Source organism: Emys orbicularis, chromosome 3 (genome assembly GCF_028017835.1).
Source record: "Emys orbicularis isolate rEmyOrb1 chromosome 3, rEmyOrb1.hap1, whole genome shotgun sequence".
Classification (NCBI taxonomy): Eukaryota; Metazoa; Chordata; order Testudines; family Emydidae; genus Emys; species Emys orbicularis.
In genome coordinates this window covers 87450800-87470587 of record NC_088685.1, presented here as the reverse complement: position 1 = coordinate 87470587, position 19788 = coordinate 87450800, and the positions used below count along the sequence as shown (strand labels likewise).

The window sequence follows — 19788 nt, the reverse complement described above, 5'->3', positions numbered from 1 at the left end:
GAAGATCTTCTGCAGGCTTTTACTTTGGAATGAGTTGATCTTATTAATTTCTGTTGTAGATTTCCATGATTCTGCTCCGTAAAGGACAGACATGATACTGGAGTTAAAAATGTGAGGTTTTGTTAGTGCCAATCATGCTACTTTTGCAAATCTTTTCAAGTTTATAAAAATTGTTTACTGCTTTTGATATTTGTTGCTTCACATCCTGCGTGGTATCACCATCATTGCACATCTTACCTCTAGGTAAGTAAAATCACTGACTTCTTCTAGTGTTTCTTCATCCACTCTGATTAGTTTTGGGACATTGATAGTTGTATGTTTTGCCTTCCCTTCTTGATGAACAAATCAACATCTGTATCTGCCAAAAGATGTATTTTCTTCCATCTGATGTGTTGAACTAATCAGGACAATGTCAGTAGCAAAAATGAGGTCATCCAATTGTGTTTTATCATTTGTCCATAAAATTCCTCGGTTGCCTTCTGCAGTTACTTTCCTCATGACATAGTCAATTACCAGTACAAACAATAGTGGGGACATAATGGACATAGTACATCCTTGCCTTATTCCAGTTGTCACTGAAAACCACTGGCTGATGTTGTCACCATCTCTGATCCAAACGAACTACTAGGAATACATGATGAAGAGCTACTACTAGAACTTGATATTGATTTGGGAGAATAAGTTAAAGCCATCAGTAAACTCTCAAAAATGAGATTGCAGCTGGAGAGGGCAATATTACTGGAGAGATACTTAAAGCAAGTGTCGGAACAATGCTCCAGGCTTTCCTTATGTTTTTGGATAGAATATACTATGAAGAAAAGAACCCAACCTGGTAGAAGAGAGGCCTTTTAGTAATATTGCCAAAGAAGGGCGAGCTTGCCAACTGTAATAACCGGAGGGGAATCACATTATACATGTTCCCAGGCACTGAGAGTAATGTCATCCTGGAACGTATCAAGAAACAAATAGACTTTCAACTTAGAGAGTAACAAGCAGGTTTTAGACCCCTGAGATAACGTGAAGACCAATTGTAGTTCTGAGATGTATACAACCAAGTGTGGAGTGGCAAGCAGCACTTGTGATTAATTTTATAGCTTTCAGGAAGGCATTTGACAGCATTTATAGAGATAGTCTTTGGAAAATTATGGAATACCAGCAAATATAATTAGAATCATCAGGGATCTAAACAGGATATAATTAGAATATCTGAAATATAGTCGAGGTATACCATGATATAAATCTCGTTCTAGACTTCTTTAGTGTACATCAACATCATTGTGAATATATACTTTTTTTTTTTTTAAACTGTTTCCCTAGTAGAGTAGTGTATCCTAAACTCAGGTTCTGGGCACATTAAATAGCATGACCACCTGGAAGAAGTTTTAACAATCTTTCCTGTACTGGTTTGAATTTAGAATGGAAACTTACTCGCAACAGTCTTCAATACTACATAGTGAAGCATTGGAAACATCTATAAAATTAAAGCTGTCGATACCTACTTGTATTTAACTACTGTGGCAAGTACCAACTTAAAGTTTGGTATAACTTCAGCAGATCTACAGTAGTATCTCTTGGCTATAACTATGAAGTAAACTTTTGTTTTTAATTGCTGTGAGTGAGAAGCAATGAGTCAGAGAGTGCCTCTCATGAATGACAGGTAATTGATCTGTCCCTTCAGAATAGCTTATTATGAACTCTAAGGGGGAAATGTCCACTTCCTGCTTATGACTTCCATTAAATCTTATCTGAAATCATGATGTTGGTGACAGCAACCCTAACCAAAAAAAATTCTTCCGTTCTGGGTAATTTATTTTGACAAGTGCCACTTCTTTATGCTGCAATTTTGATATATTTATAATCCCTTTTTAAGGACCAAATGTTGCACAGTATGCGGTTTGTTGTTAGGCAGCAAAATAACTTTTACTGTTTTGATTGTATCATTCACTATAATTGTTGTTTAAATATTTATGGAAAAAGATCTCATGTTTATACATGTTATGTGGGCTGCTGGTGTTGCAACAGCACTTTCAAATGTGGCTATAAATGATAGCTGACTTCATTCCATTTAGAAGTCTAAAAAACCATTAACTTAAAAGGGGCAGATAAAGATATTACTAAAATAATGTAATCTACTCTTTAACGAGCATCTTTGTTCATGTTAGAGCACAGATCATATAATATTTTACAATAATTGAATGTCATGAACATAAAAATATCCAAATACCTGATATACACCTGGTGTGTTATAGAACTGAGAGAGCTTGATGGGCCCTGCTCCAAGCAGCCTCAGCCAGTAATCTAATTTAAAAAAATATTTGGAGAATTTTGGTGTCTGATTTGAATTATCAGAGGATGGATTTATCTCCGAGAATCAAATTTATAAATATTCAATATTGAATTTTGAACATACTGCAACTTTAGATCCTGATCCTGCACTTGGATTCATGTGGGCAGACTCCTGTGCCAGTGCAGAGCCCTAATGAAGAAAAAAATTTCTGCTTAGACAGAATGATAATTTGTATTACAGTATGTGTAACTTTGCTAGTCTCTGGACAATAGCTTTTATCACCTTGATCTTAAAAGAATGTTGTATGACATAAACTAATATCTATCTGATATATTTTTAAAGAACAGCAGTTACAGTGTTCTGTATTCAAAGACTACTGTAGCCGCTTGAGACAAAGCTGCTAATTTAATCATATACATTTATCCAGCTAGCAAGTGTAAATACAGTAGAACTTCAGAGTTACAAACACTAGTGTTGCATTCAGTCAACCACACACCTAATTTGGAACTGGAAGTACAGGATCAGGCAAGCAAGCAGACGCTGTGCAAATCGTTACTGGATCAAGCTCTGTGAAGAGATACAGACAGCCTCAGACACAGGAAACCTCAAAGTCATGTATGATGGCCTGAAGAAAGTTCTCAGTCCCACTGTCAACAAGGTTGCCCCCTTCAAATCGCTCAGTGGTGAAATCATTACAGATAAAAGCAAATAGTTGTCTTGTTGTGTTGAATACTATTCAGAGCTATACGTAGAAGAAAGAAACATCACCAGCGAATCACTGGATCAAATACCAACTCTACAGGTCATGCCAGAGCTAGATGTGGAGCCCACTGTAGAAGAGCTAAGAAAAGCCATTAATTTCCTATCAAGTGGCAGGGCTCCTGGAAAAGATGGTACCCTAGCGGAAATCCTCAAGACAGCCTATTACCATATGCGCCGAGTTTCTAATCTGCCAGAGGTGCTCCGCCCAAGCCCCGCCCCCACTCCACTCCTTCCCACCCCTGCCCTGCTTCTTCCCGCCACGCCTCTTCCCACCCCACCTCTTCCTGCCCAGTTCTGCCCCCTCCCTCGAGTGCGCTGTGCCCTCGCTCCACCCCCACCCCTCCCAGCACCTCCTGATGCCGTGAAACAGCTGATCTGCGGCAGGCAGGAGGCGCAGGGAGGGAGGGGAAGGCTCTGATGGGGGGAGCACCCACCATTTTTTTCCCATGGGTGCTCCAGCCTCATATCTTCATTGGTTGCTACTTAAGTGCAGGAAAGAGGGTGAGGTACCACAAGAGATGCATGACGCAAACATCATCACTTTGTATAAAAATAAAGGCGAAAAGGACGACTGCAACAACTACAGGGGTGTCTTGCTACTAGGTATAGCAGGAAAAGCTTTCGCAAAATTCATCTTAGTGCACCTACAACAGCTGGCGAATTGTGTCTACCTTGAATTACAGTGCGGATTCAGGGCTGGAAGATCAACTACAGACATGATATTTTCTCTGCATCAACTCCAAGAAAAGTGGAGAGAGCAAAACTGACCATTGTACATCGCCTTTTTGGACCTAACCAAAGCATTCGACACAGTCAGCAGAGCAGGTCTATTTGCAATACTAGAAAAGACAGGATGCCCACTAACCCTGTTAAGTCTTATATGTTCATTCCACAATGACATGAGAACAACTGTCCAGTTTGACCGGTCCACTTCGGAAAGCTTTGAGATGAAAAGTGGAGTGAAGCAAGGATGTGTTCTTGCCCCTACACTCTTTGGAATCTTCTCTTTAATACTCTTGAACTGTGCATTTAAGGACATGAAAGATGGAGTGTATCTCCACACAAGATCAGATGGAAAACTCTTCAACCTGTCGTTCTGGCCGCTGCTTTCCGCAGCTCCCATTGGCTGGGAATGGTGAACCACGGCTACTGGGAGCTGCGGGGGGCCATGCCTGCGGACGGTCAATGTCAGCAAAATGTCTCGCAGCCCGTAATCAGATTACCCTGATGGGCCGCAGGTTGCCCACCACTGATCAAGACCAAAATGCTAGTGTACCAAAATGCTTGCGTCCTCAGCACTGTCAGGTATGGTGGGGAAACATGGACAACTTATGCTCATCAGGAGAAAAGGTTAAACAGTTTCCACCTACGTTGTTTATGCCTCATACTCAACACCAAATGGCAAGATAAAGACACCAACACAGAAATTCTTCGAAGGGCAAATTTACCAAGTGTGACAGCCCTGCTCAAGCAAAGACGACTGCGCTGGCTGAGCCATCTGAGTAGGTTGGAAGATGGACGCATACCCAAGGACACGCTATATGGGGAACTATCAGAGGGAACAAGAACAACAGGATGACCCAAGCTTTGCTATAAAGACATATGCAAGTGAGATATGAAGGAATTTGGAATTGATCCTGACCAATGGGAAACCTTGGCAAGTGATCGTAACAAGTGATGCTATCTTCTCCAACAGCGTATCAAAGTCCATGACAGAAGCTGGCTACTACAGCTTGAAGAGAAAAGAGCCCGTAGGAAGGAAGCAGCTCCCAACCAAGGTACATGCAATTGCAATAACTGCCAAAGATCATGCAAATCTCATATTGGACTATTCAGTTACATGAGACATTGCAAACCATTTACATCATAGGCTGCAATTCCCACCATCTCTCACAGATGAAAGGATGCCAACAAACTGTGTTAAACGTAAACTACTGAAAAAGAAAAGAAAGGGAAAAGCAGTGTTTTTCTTCTGCATAGTAAAGTTTCAAAGCTGTATTAACTCAATGTTCAGTTGTGAACTTTTGAAAGAACAATCATAATGTTTTGTTCAGAGTTACCAACATTTCAGAGTTATGAACAACCTCCATTCCCGAGGCGTTCATGACTCTGAGATTCTACTGTAAGGATCTTACATTTAGTTTGTGCATTTACAATTTAATTACTTAGAAATCTTCCTAGGTAATTTCACTTGGCAGACTCTCAACATTCTTTTGGAATGTTAATATATTTAATTTGGCTTTCAGAACATGATCATTTAAAAAAGCATGCATACAGTGTGTACTTTTTTAACATGCACAAACAAATTTAGGTAATTTGGTGGGACCTTCTTGGCTTCTGTGATTGTGACTACACAGATTTACCCAGAGGCTTATGTAGTAACTGAAAAACACAGCTACTTTTTTTCAGGGAGAATTCTTGATATTCCATTTAAATGCAGTACTCCTTCAATTTTAGGATCAGGTGTATCAGTTATATGCAGTAAATTAAAAACATACTTTACATAAAACCAACATACTTTACACAAAACCAAAGCAGTAATTTTTCTGAGTTTTATGAAATCCTTGTAAGTGGTTAGGTTAATCATAGTCTAGTTCTTCTCAGGTTTAGTCTTGAAGCTTTGGACAAGGGGGCTTTTCATGCCTTCTTGTTTTAAATGCTATAATATAAATGAAAAAATATTTAAAATATTAATTAAAATGTTTAGAATATCAGTTGGTGTGTATCTGTGTCTTTTGCCTAAAAAAAATTATCATTGCTTCTGTAGTGTGAAAGAATCTCTCTCCTCTAACTTCTTGAGTTATGTACTCCATTGTTTTTGCACGTTTCACTTACTAGTCAAGTTGTGCTGATATGTGCCCACTGATATAAGATTTCTTTAGTTTTAATGGCAGTAAAATATTTGTTTTTAGAATTCCAGAATGCACACACATTTTAAATATTGTACTCTTTAGTTAATGTAAATCATGTGTTGTGTATTCTTTCCTATTTCTCAGCTGTATCTTTGTATAATGGCAAATTGACATCAGATCTACGGCATAGAATTTGTGTTTTAGTGACCCGATTAGCACTGCTCTTTTTCAGATGGATTCAAAACTGCTCAGCTGTGTATCATGGCCCCTAGACTGCTAACAACTCAAGAAGGTTGTAAATCCTGCAGGGGCTTAGGCTAAATAAGAGCGCTCAAGGTGGTCCACAAGACAATGTCTCTGTTAAGATAAAGTCTTCACTATAAAAAAAGAGTTGAAAAGTATATCAGAAAGTCTTCCCCCACTCTGCCCTGAAAGTGTGCCTCAGTATTCATCTATTCAGACTCTCTGCTGAGACTAGTAATGACTGTGATCACTACAGACCTAGACTGGAAATGCAGCAGTGGCTTATAGGAAAACATGCTGTAGCATTCTATCAATCTTCTTAGCCATCTGGTTCCTCCTCTTCTGCTCTCTTTGAAATGCAATTACAAACTGGATTAGTATTTGGGATTATTTTTTTAACGATTAAATAGCATGAAAAATATTTTTTTACTGACATTGATGCTTGTCTTGGTGAGGAATGACCAAGCAGTAGCTGTCAGAGACTTTGGGGACAGGATCAATCATGAGGGCTTCTGTTCCCAAGAGACTCAGTTTTCACTCCTTCCATAAGAGGAGAGAAACGGGAACTGGAATGAACTCCAGGAGCAGCAGTGCCCATGAAGGTCATGTTGACTTACCGATAAATAGAAATGACCAATCCCCTTCTCAAATTAGCTTACACAGTTCATTTGAGAACTGATACCTTACCCATAGTGGTACTTGAAGCACTGGTTCCCAGTCTTTTTGAAGGGCTGAACTTATTTACCAGAATTAAACCGTAGGTATACAACCCATGCCCTCAGCTTACCATTCAGTTGTGGATCCTCAAACAGACAATTTAGTTATGGGTCATCTTAAGCATAACTCGGACCCTGACTGTTACCCATGCTGAGTAGGGACTTCCCTCTCAATCACAAAACAGGGATTTGGAACAAGTAGAATAGAAGGTAGGTAATGTCAGTGTACTGATGCCCTGCCTGTAGGCTTTTATCATTTAGGTGTGGATGGACATTTGACCATAAGTTGTAAAAGCCTGATGAAGCAATATTAATACAGTGACTATCTCTCTTTCTTATTATGTATTATTAAATATTTATATTATGGTAGCACCCAAAGGTCCCACTACAAACATGGATAAGACACTACTTGCCCTTAAAGGCTTACACTCTGCAGACCTTTTTCTACTTGCTTACTCTTATTAACTTCCCCATTCCTGCCATTCTTTACTCTCCCTTTACTTCTAATTTAAAGGAAACCACAAACCACGTAACTAACAAAGCTGTTCCAATTCTTCACCAGATTCATTTGTTTGTACGCTGCAACCCTGTCCCCTACCCTGTTTTGTATAGTTTAGCTTGTAAACATTCTGTGACAGGGCTTGTATCTTATCTGTGTTTGTATAGCACCCAACAAAATGGAGCTCAAATCCCAATTGCCGCCTTTGGGTGCTATCATTATAGGTTGGGCTGGTTGCACTGGTTATAATTATTCAGGTTGCCCAACACTTACCATTTTAAGAACACTTACCATTACAAGAGATCCACTTCCTGGACACTACTGTACAAATAAGCGATGGTCACATAAACGCCTATACTGGAAATCTACTGACCGCTATACTTACCTACATGCCTCCAGCTTTCATCCAGACCAAATCACACGATCCATTGTCTACAGCCAAGCCCTAAGATACAACCGCATTTGCTCCAAACCCTCAGACAGAGACAAACACCTACAGGATCTCTATCAGGCATTCTTAAAACTACAGTCCCCACCTGGGGAAGTGAAGAAACAGATTGACAGAGCCAGAAGGGTACCCAGGAGTCACCCACTACAGGACAGGCCCAACAAAGAAAGTAACAGAACGCCACTAGCCATCACCTACAGCCCCCAACTAAAACCTCTCCAGCGCATCATCAAGGATCTAAAACCTATCCTGAAGGACGATCCCTCACTCTCACAGACCTTGGGAGACAGGCCAGTCCTCGCTTACAGATAGGACCCCCCCCCCAACCTGAAGCAAATACTCACCAGCAACTACACACCACACAACAGAAACACTAACCCAGGAACCAACCCCTGCAACAAACCCCGTTGCCAACTCTGTCCGCATATCTATTCAAGGGACACCATCATAGGACCTAACCACAGCAGCCACACCATCAAGGGCTCATTCACCTGCACATCTACCAATGTGATATATGCCAGCAATGCCCCTCTGCCATGTACAATGGCCAAACCGGACAGTGTCTACGCAAAAGAATAAATGGACACAAATCAGACATCAAGAATAGTAACATTCAAACACCAGTAGGAGAGCACTTCAGTCTCCCTGGACACTCAATAACAGACTTAAAAGTCACCGTTCTTCAACAAAAAAAACCTTCAAAAACAGACTTCAACGACAAACTGTAGAACTGGAATTAATTTGCAAACTTGACACCATCAAATTAGGTCTGAATAAAGACTGGGAGTGTCTGGGTCTCTACAAAAAATAATTTTCCCTCTGTTGATACTCACACCTTCTTGTCAACTACTGGGAATGGGCCACATCCACTTTGATTGAAATGGCCTCGTTAGCACTACAAAAAATAATTTTCCCTCTGTTGATATTCACCCCTTCTTGTCAACTGTTGGGAATGAGCCAAATCCACCCTAATTGAATTGGCCTCGTTAGCACTGACCTCCCCCACTTGGTAAGGCAACTCCCATCTTTTCATGTGCTGTATATTTATACCTGTGTTTTCCACTTCATGGATCTGATGAAGTGGGTTATATCCCACGAAAGCTTATGCCCAAATAAACTTGTTAATCTCTAAGGTGCCATAAGGACTCCTCGTTGTTTTTCATTATAAGAATGTGTTTTCAGTTGCTTATAACTTTGCCATTCTTTAACAGTTTGGGTGAAATTTTCCATGCTGGGTCTCTGCCTCAGATTGATTTTTTTTTTTTTTTTTTTTTTTGGGAGGTGAGGAGGGGGAGGAAATTTCCATCAAAAGAGTTCAGTCTTTTCCAAGAATGAAACTAGGGAAAAGTACGTTGTTTTGCCCAAATTAAAAATTCTGGTGATGTTGTCTTTGAAAACTTCAAGCATAGCCATGCTTTGGAGCAGAGACTTGAAATTTGACATGGATTGGCCTTATTCTCAGGATTGTGACTTTTGCCATCCCTGTGAAGATCTGCCCAACTTTGGCCAAGTTATAAGTCTTGGAAAAATCCCAGTTTGCATGTGTTCAGTAGAGACTTGCTAGAGCTTTAAAGTAAAAAACTTACAAGATTCCATCCGCACTGAACCTGCTTCAGCCAGGGGCTACAGGGTTCTGAGCAGGACTTTCTATGCAATTGCTGCTGTGGGCCAGGCTGGGGCCGGGAACAGAAACTGATAGCAGTGAGATCATCTCTCCTGTGCAGTCACTGATGCCCCAGCTGGGCCCAGGCAGCATAGAGGAGGAAGCAGCTGGATTCAAATACACAGGAGACAAGAGCCAGATCCAAGGGTGGAGAGAAGGAGATTGGGACAAGGAGCCTTAGTGGGAGAGGGAAACTAGGGGTGGGAGGGAGAGTGGAATTAGTTGGGCAAGGAGACAGTCTGGGAACCAGTCAGGTGGGGGAAAGGAGGTGAGGGGAAGAGACATGGGATCTGACGAAGAGCCAGGATATGAGGATGGGGAGGAACGGAGACTGGACAAGGATCTGAGGGGAGAACTGAGACTGACTGGACAAGGAGCCAGGTGGTGGTGGTGAGGGGACTGATTGGGCAAGAATCCTATTCCAGGAGACTGGGACTCTGAGTTTGTGAGGGGGAAAGGAGGAAGGCAACTGGATTTGGGATGCGGAGGACACAGACGGATGGGATGAGGAGCAAGGAGTAGGGGAATGGAACTGGTTGGGCAAGGAGACGGGGGACAGAGTTGGGTGTGAGTGGGGGGACCTGGGATTCTCTGAGCAAGGAACACAGACCGGGAATGGGGACTAGGAGGAAGACTGCGACAGTGAGTCCAGAGGGGGAAACTAGGGCTGTCTGAGCCCTGGGACTGGGATGGGAAGCCTGAGGAGTGGGGGATGGGACTGGTTAAGCGAGGCGACTGGGGCAAGGCGCCAGTAGTGAGAGAGAGTCAAGATGGGGACGTGGACAGTTTGGAGTGGATGTATCAGAAGGGGTCAAGCTTGTGGGGAACGGGTAGAAGACTCTGTGCCCCCTAGAGCACACTCTTGTCCAGAGGCTGGAATGGAACCCGAGATTCCTGAGTTTCACCTTTCCCCTGCTGTCAGCAAATATCTGTGAAATGCAGTGGCAAAGTGTGTGTTTCATGTCCTGCTAGTGCTGCTCCACATAGAATTAAGATTGCCTGTGTATCTGATGTTTCTTAACTTTTGAGTGTTTGACTTTGCAACCTTAATGTCCTTTTAACATAGGGTTTTTGTGTGTGTGTGTGTAATAATAGAAATGTTTACTAATAACAGCCATGTGCCAGTGGTGAAAAACTGCTGCCTTAAACACACAGCATGATATACATCCTTCAGGCTCAATTGTGCCATTTAAGCACAGTCACACCACCCCAGGGGGAACTAGGGTGACCAGATGACAACACTAAAATATCAGGACACATTGGGGTGCCGTCAGCCCCGCCCATAGTCCACCCCCACTCCTCCCAGGCTCCGCCCCCAGTCTGCCCCATGTCCTGCCCCCTTCCCGCTCGGCTCCCCCCCCCCCCCCCCCACTGTGCTCTTCCTCATCGCCCGGCCCCTTGCTGGCTTGCTGCATCCCTCCTCAGTCCACCCACCCACCGCTCGCCTCCTCACCCCATCTGTCCGCCGCTCGCTCACTTGCCTCTTCACCTTCCACTCACCTCTTCACCCCTCCCCCCGCCTGCCACTCACCCCTACGGTGCTGACTTCCCCTCTGCCAGGTGGGTGCTCGCCCACCCCCCGCCTCTTCCCGCCCAAACATCCGCCCTCGCTCCGCCCCCATTCCACCCTCTTCCCCCAAGTCCCCACCCCTGCCCTGCCTCTTCTCCACCTCCTCCCCTGAGCGCGCCGCGTCCCCGCTCCTCCCCCCTCCCTCCTGGAAAGCGCTACGTGCCGCCAAACAGAGGTTAGGCAGCGGGAAGCGCTGGCGGGGGGGAGGAGCAGGGACCGGGCATGCTGGGGGGAGGGAGGGAGAAGGAGGCGAGGAGGGGGAGCTTGCCTGCAATTTTTCCCCGTGGGTGCTCCAACCCTGGAGTCGGAGTCGGCGCCTCCCTCCCGCTCGCCTCCTTACCTGAATATCAGGACAAATGGCGTCCCGATCGTACATTGATCAGGATGCGGGACAAAGGGTTAAATATTGGGACAGTCCCAATTTTATTGGGACATCTGGTCACCCTAGGGGGAACACCAGGAGGCACTGTGCAGTCTGCCTTCCTGAGATGCTTAACATATACAGGTTGTTCACTGCTGTACACATTTATGAGGCTAGCCAGGGTGTGTGTGTTTCTCCCAATAGAAATAGAAATGTAGTCACCCCTAAACTCCAATTCTGTTTGACCCTTCAGTGGGACGGCTCTTTATGCTGTTCTTACGGCACCTCACTCTGCATCCGTGTCCTAGCCGGGCACAATCTAGCCCTTTCTGAAGTTAATAGCAATAATGTGCTGAATTGCTTTGGGTATATTGTCTATGGGACCATACTTACTTTGTTGCAAGTACCTTGCATGACTATGACCTACCCTAGTTATCCATGTTTCCAGTTCTGGTAACACAGTTGCCTTTGTCATTAGATACTTTGCATTGCAAACTGGAATCATGTAAATGGTGTTTTTTGTAGCTGTAGAAATACTGACCTTTTTGTGTCTTTACTTACAGCTTTTACGAGAATTGAAGCACCCCAATGTGATTGCATTACAGAAGGTTTTCCTTTCTCACAGTGATAGAAAGGTTTGGCTGCTGTTTGATTATGCCGAACATGATTTGTGGGTAAGTGCAATTTTCCTGTATTTTTGAAATATTTATACAGCATTCATATGTGACACTGAGATGTGTCTGTATGTAATATAGTTACGGTTGTAACTGAGGATCTATTATAATCCCAATTTTGGCCTTCCCTCTAATATCCATGAAAAATGCCATATCAGCCTCAAAAATGGAGATTAGATTTGAAGGCAAAATTGAATATGCCTACCATATTTGAAGGGAATAGTTTATGGGGTTCCCGAATTGTCACCCTAAAATAGAAGTGTGAAGAAGCTTTCCATGCTTTCTTTTGGCTACTTTTGTTACAAAAATTAAGTGAGAGAGAGATTAGTTTCCTGGCCTCCCTCATCAATATCTAGTGCGGAAAACCAAAATCCAGTTGTTTTATACACTAATTTCAAAGTTTATTAACGTCTGAATTTGTTATGTTGCTATGAGTGAGGCCTGTTCTATTGAGTTTAGAGTAGGATATGAAATGATTTCTGGAGATTTTTTTAAAATGAAAACTTATATCTCTAGCTCATTTCCTCATAGTGATAGCATGTCAGTGGCAGAAAGAGAATTTTCCCACCAAAAGTCTCATGATATTTGGTTTGATCTGTTATAAACTGAGGTTTGCTACAACATTGTGTTTTGGATTTGGGTACAGATTCTCAAGCTCCATTTCCTCATCCAAAATATATGGGTTGCTTAGATCTGGGGGCTTGGTTCAGGCCCAGAAGAGAACAAAACATCCTAAGAATAATTTGTGGTGATTAAGTTCCTTTGAAAACGTTCTTGCCACTTCTGTCCTTGCCAGTGTCAGTCTCAATGTTATTATGAAGGCATCACTATTATGGAAGTTAGCATTACTAATGATATGTTTAATGTCAGTGGCAGATTGTTGAATTGCTTGTAATTACAAGTATGTTAGATAATGAGAGCTATTTATACAAGACACTATCAGAAGTTTACTACTAAGGAAAGTAAACACAGACTATGCACAAAGTAAAAGAAAACTTAAATCAGAGTGAATCAAGTCATGAGATTTAATCCTCCTGCATATAATCTAGTTGAATCAACTTGCTCTGACATGGTGACAGTCTTGTACTGAGTCACTTCAGAAGGTTTTTCATCAAAGTCAAGTGACGCAAAAAATGTGTGTACTCTACACAGGTGATAACTAAGTGTTATATTCCCATTCTACATATTATAATTTTACATGCATAGAATTTAAATAATTCTGTCCATCAGTTGAATTTACTTGCTTTTTAGAGTAACCACAAGAACCATTTTACTGCTGCACTGAGTGGCATGTTCAAGAACCATTTTCACCAACCTTTGCTATTCTAATTTTTTTGTGCATGTGGTATTCATATTGTGAAAAAAAAAAAAAAAACACACCACATGGCTAATAGATGAGAAATCACTATGTTTTAATGTTCTCACCACTCCTTACGGGTCTGGCTGTTATTTAGTCATACTCCCAGTTTAGTTAATTGATATATATTATTTGAGATGTAATGTTTGTTACCCTAGTTGTTTCTGGCCTCTCACTTTCTCCTCACTCTTTTCTGTGCAACATGTGCTGTTCAAATAATTTTCCTTTCCCATGCACCTGATCATGTCTCTCCACTTTTTAATCTTTACAAGAACTCTCCTTCTTCCTCTGCATAAAATTAGTTACATTCAATACTCTCCATAACTTGGTTCTTGCCTAAACCTTTGGCCTCATCTCCTCTACAAGCCCCTTGTTCCTTCCATTTCTCCCAAGCATCACTCCTAACTTCCCCTTTTGTCTCTTTTGCTCACTCCCAACTTTGTGTCTTTTTTCATGCTGCCTCCTACACAGGAACAGCCTCCCAGTTAACGTACGTAAAGCTCCTTCACTCTCCTCCTTCAAAAAGCTCCTTAAAATCCCACATTTTGTGAATCATTTCAGTAGTAATGTCCACTTGTTTCTGTGTTGTGGTGTTTTGCATTTCCTGTGCTGCGCAACTTGGGCCCTTATACCTTTTGGGGAAGAGAACTTACTTGTTTTGCATAGGGTTTTTACTGAACAGCACTATATACTCTCACAGCATTAGCCAAAACAAAATAAGTATATTTAATGCCTATATCCATCTGAAAAGGTTTTTTTTTTTTTTTGGAAATTGTTGGATAATAGATGTGCTTTTACTAAGAGAGATACACAGGTGACCAACATTTTCAAATTTGGGTGCCTAAAGTTAGTTACCCAAATCCATATTTAAGCACCTAAATTAGTGTGTCCTGATCATTAAAGTTGCTAATCATCTGCAACTCTTAACAGCTTCAGTGGGAACTGTAAATGTGGATCACTTATAAAAATCAGGCCACTTTTAATTAAAGTGGTTATCTTTAGCTCCTATGCTAGAAAATTTTGGCCAGAGATGAATAATGAAGTATGCCAGATATTATATTATTCTATATATTTTGTAGTACAATAAAAATTCAACCTATTTTAATGAACAAAAATGATGGGTAGAAGCCCAGTCATTAAAAGGGATAGTCTTTGGATTCAGATGATGATTACATTTTATTAAAATTCTTTTGTGATGGACAAGAACAAACACTACTTATTTTTGTTCAGCGTTTTTAATACAGAAGCATCACAGACCACCTCACATTTGGTGACAAATATATTAAACTACAAAGTTTACTTGTAATTTATGTTAGTCACTGTAATGTATCTTCTTAGCATCTGTGGTTGGCATAAGGAAGAGGTGAAGAGAGCTGTAATAACTTAAAAACATTTGACTAAGTCTGTATCAATATTTGTATTATCCCTCCCTGCAGACATATTAACTACCCACTCATTAGCTAATATAATCATACTGAATCCCCAAAATACCTCCCAAATTTTACCAGACAGGCAAAACAAAATCCACATGATTTGAGGAAAGCATGCTTGTTTAGAGATGAACTTTGGCCATGTAGCAATTCATCGAACCAATACAATAATAATACTCGGTTTTATACTTTAATTCCAAAATCCTTAATATAATCCACATATGGCTTCCATATGTTTTTAAATTCTGTCCTGTGTTCTTTCAGTCTGTCTTTCAAATGATGCAATCTGAGGTAAGGTGAGCCAACGCGGCACACTCCGGGGAAGAGATGGGGGAGGGGAGTGCTTGGCTGCCGGCGGAGCCTGCCCTGCAGCAGGAGCCAGCAGGACCAAGCTTCTGCCCGCTGCCCCCGCAGGAGAGAGTGGGGGGCGGAGAAGAGCGGGCCGGGGCCCCTTTGGACCATGGCCCGGCGCCATGGCGCCAATTGCCCCATGATAAATCCGGTATTGCTCTCTTGCTGTTTTATAATTAAGGAACTTTGTTGACCTATTCTGTTTTCATATAATTTTCCGTATTCTGTCTTAGTTTAAGGTTTTATTCTGCTGCCTGTCACTTCCTTTGTGGGTCATAAGCATTTTATGACATCACTTTTAAAATTTATAAGAAACAAATTAAATGATGGCCACTACATTCAACGTTTTTTAGTAACTTTTTTTTTTAAAGGCCATAGATGAGATCTGGCTAGAGATGTGGTTTTTATTGGCAAAGGTTATGTATTTATAACCTTCCAGCAGGTCAGAAATGTGTAGGATTCCCAGCTACACCAATAAACCTTTATGCCATTGTAACCCACACACATCCTGGGTTTGGTTTTCTGTCCCATCTAGTGGCACTGAGACCTCTTAGAGAGAGATTAATGAGTCTGCGCTATATCCTTAGTTAAGAGCTGGCTTTTAGCTGCAGTAGAGGCTCATGCGTTTAGCTCCAGAGGTTCCAGGTTCGATCCCGCCTGCCGATGAGCGGGGCCTGTCAGTGTTGCACCATCACCTTTTTAATATTAGTATTCCCTTTACATGCTCTTTGATTGAAATATTCAACAGATCTCTCCATCCTGTGTATTATATTATACATCCTTTCAATTTGCTTAACTAGATTCCTGCTCTTAAAGAAAATTAATATCCATTTTGCTGTCCTGAATTGGTGAGATATCTTTCCTTCTGTAGCTTATGGCACAGAGCTGATCCTCAATAAGTTCATCTGCAGATACCAGTGATACCAGTGAAACTGTTAAAATAAAAAATTGTTGTTGCATATGATATGCAATAATGTTGGATGTTAATCTATTACACATACTCTGCCTTCTTAAATTAAAGAAAAAGGTTATAACCATGCAGGGATTGTCTTTAATATATGATTTTCATCTAGTAATAGAAATGAGAAATCCTATTATGCTCATTTAGTTTAGAAAGAAAGCACAAAGGATCCTCTTTGGATCCAAGCTTCCTAATTCCAATTGACTCAGCATTCAAATAAAGATTTACAATTTTACATATCAAACTTCAAGGAAATAGTCTGTATTCTTACTATTAATTTAATAGTGATGGTGAAGAGCCTGCTAGTAAGTACAAATAGTATTGCAAATTTAAGTGGATTCCATCAACATTTTCCAGTATTTAAGTCATACTCAGATCTTGTGCAATTCCATTGGTTTTACTTGGTTACATTAAGTCTGATTTTAGCTCTTACTCATAAGGATAGGCTCAAGCAGCAACAGGTCCCAAATATTTTTATATTACTTAAATGTAGGCTTGGCAAGCCAGTCAATTGACCACCATGGTCAAGTATTGTCAAATATTTCAGCAAGAATCCCCTGATCCACGGTGGATAAAGATTGAGGATTTTAAAAAAATCAGATTTTTTATTTAAATCAGATTTTTAAAATTTTGTTATTAAATTATCATTTGTTCTTAAAAATCAGTTTAAATTAAAATCTGAGTTTAATACAAAATATGTCAAGGTCTAAATTTATTATATTCTCTTAAAATATTTAAATAAAAATGTTGAGCTTCTACAAAAACTTTGAGTAAAAGGCTGCTTTTCTAGGTAAAGAAAGAACTGGGAAAAACATTCAGCTTTTGAGGTCAAGCTTTGTAAATGTGGCACAACAGCTCATGAACTGTATTAAGGGCTTAATCCTGTGAGGACCCAGGGGCTGTGCTATGGGTGCAAGAGACTAGCAAAGTCATCCAAGGTATTGGGACCTGGCTTCTGACTGCAAGAGACACCAACACATAACTCATCAGGATCAATCACAGAGCCCACTTAGATACTCCTATTTTATAGCTTTTCCCTACCTGAACTCTGATTGGCTCAGTTTTCAATTTAAAGAAAGTCACACCACTGAACAGATGGAAGTCACACGGTAAGCACCTGGGACCCGAGTTTGCTGAAGTGCTAAACCAACTTCTGACAGCAATAGCCTCTTCTGTAGGCACAAAAGGAATATTTTCTTCATTTGGACTATTTCATTCGAAGTTGATAAGTTGATTGGGAGTTGAAGAAGCTAGAAAACTCGTCCTTCTCTTCTCATCATGAATAAAAACAAGGAGGAAGCAGATGAGATCTACTAGTTTTAAAAGTTTGAAGGTTACCCTGAGTAACTTATCTTCAACAGACTTAAGACTGGTCTACGCTACAAACATAGGTCAGGTTAACAGGGCTGTGAAAAATTTCACACCCTGGGTGATGTAGTCAAGGTGACCTAAGCTCCGGTATAAATACTATGATGTCAACCTAGCTACTGTTCTCGGATGGTAGATGTACTACAGCGACAAAGAACCCCTTCTGTCGTAAGTGTCTATATTATAGCAGCACAGCTACAGTGCCACATCTGTGCTGCTGTAGTTTACCTAGTGTAGACATATCCCTAGGGGTGTAGAAACTTAAGCTCCGGTCACTTTCACTTATGCACATTTGAAAATATTTCCAGGCTGATCTGAAATAATCAGTTTAATTTACTGACTACAGTTAATCCTTCCGTTCCTTTAATAAATTATTTAGTTGTAAATGTGAAACATGTTTTGATAAGCGAAGTTTATGTATCCAAAACATTTTGGTTTGTTTAATAATAAATTTTATATGCTGTTTTGTGTGTTTAATTAAATTCCAGTTACCATCCTAATGTACCTTGACACAAATAATGAGCAAAAAATTAATTATCTAGTAAAAAAGCAATATATTATTCACCATTTTCTAACATACTAAACTACAATTAATAATCTGAAAATGTTAAGCTCTACAATTGCTTAAATAAATGTGTGTAGTTATGGTGTACCCTCCTAGATAGCAAAAAGATGTACTAAATCTAGTGTGAAAAGGCTCTATTTAGCTGTAAATCAACATTTTTTAATGATTATATCAACCAATGAGATTGCATCGTCTTTAGAAAATAACCAAACTACAAATGGGGAAGTTGATTAAAATTGATGATTTAAATAGAGGCTTTCCACTTGGTGATTTAAATAAATCCACCCTGTCCTGATGTAGGTGGAAGCCTCCCTTTGCATCATGGTGCATTCTTTATTACATTTTGCATTTTTGCATAGCAGCCTTTTTATGACTTACTAGCCATACTAGAAGTCATCCACTCCTATCCATCCTTATATTTTTGTTGCTGTTGTTTTGCTCTGGCTTTGTTGGTCTGATGCAGTTTTACTAGGCGAGAGTGTTTTGAAAGGTCAGACTTCTGTTCTGAATGATGTAGATTGTGTTTGTTCTCTATTTTGTTATGGGTCTTTGTGTTACCTAGAGTAATTTAGTTTTGATAGTGTTTGTAATTAAAGTCTTAGTGTGACCTCTGATATCTTAAGGCTCCACAGAGTACCTCAAAATCCTCCCAGAGGTTGTCCGTAAGTTGTTGTTGTTGTTGGTTTTTTTTTTTTTTTTTTAAGTGTTCACATTTGCTGTTACTTAACAGAGGTAGATTGCAAATCAGATGAAGAAGTAGACTACAGTGTAGTGGCTACTGTTATTATTTTTATTTTACTTGTAAGTAGTGTAGCAGCTAATAGGTAATCAGTGATCAGTATAGAAAGAGAGAAATTTCTGCTACTTGATTACTTTTCCAGCCTCTCTTTTACTGATCTTGTGGTTTTTGGGTCGAACTCCTCATGACTAACTCTAGTGCATTGCTGCATTTTGGCTTTCTCAAGCAACAGCAGTAGCATGAAATTAACGTTGATACTTGAGTTAAATCTCATACTTCAGGATTTAAGTCACTCTCCTCGAACTATTAGAGATCAAGATGAGACCTAATGTAGGTGGACAGAATATCCCACATCTCCCTCCTGTGGGATTCTTGCACCTTTTTCTGAAGCATCTGATGCTGTTCACTGTCTGAGCCAGGATACTAGACTAGATGGACCTTGGGTCTGATCCATTCTGAGGTTTTATGTTCCTATGAATTTCACTGTTACCCACAGGCTTCTGAATAGCAGCAGTAATTCTGACTAGTCTTGTTAATGTCACTGTTTTATCCTTTAAAAGTCTGTTTCAGTGCATAAACCAGCGCTGATGATTGATTCTTTCTAACTGATGATAATTAGGAAGAAACTTTCTCTATGGACAGTCTATTTTATAACTGCCTACTGCAAAGTTTTTTGCACCTTTCTCTGGTACTGGCTATTATCAGCAGTACTTATGTTTATAACAGTAGTGCCTAGAAACCAATTGAAGTCAGGACCCCACTGTACATAACCCAGAGTAATAGGCAGTTGCTACTTTGAAGAGTTTACAACTTAAATAGACAAAAGATAGGGGGAAGGTATATAACGGGGTAGGCAACCTATGGCACACGTGCCGAAGGCGGCACGCAAGCTGATTTTCAGTGGCACTCACACTGCCCGGGTCCTGGCCACCGGTCCAGTGG

At 40.7% G+C, this 19788-nt stretch overlaps 1 protein-coding gene across 1 annotated transcript in view; it reads left to right on the top strand.

The window, feature by feature from the left end:
• Positions 1 to 19788, top strand: part of CDK19 (cyclin dependent kinase 19) — a 213568-nt gene that overhangs the window by 102028 nt on the left and 91752 nt on the right. Inside the window, exon 3 of the mRNA XM_065400782.1 lies at positions 11965 to 12075. Within this exon, the coding sequence (XP_065256854.1) occupies positions 11965 to 12075 (111 nt within the window). The remainder of the gene's footprint in view (positions 1 to 11964; positions 12076 to 19788) is intronic.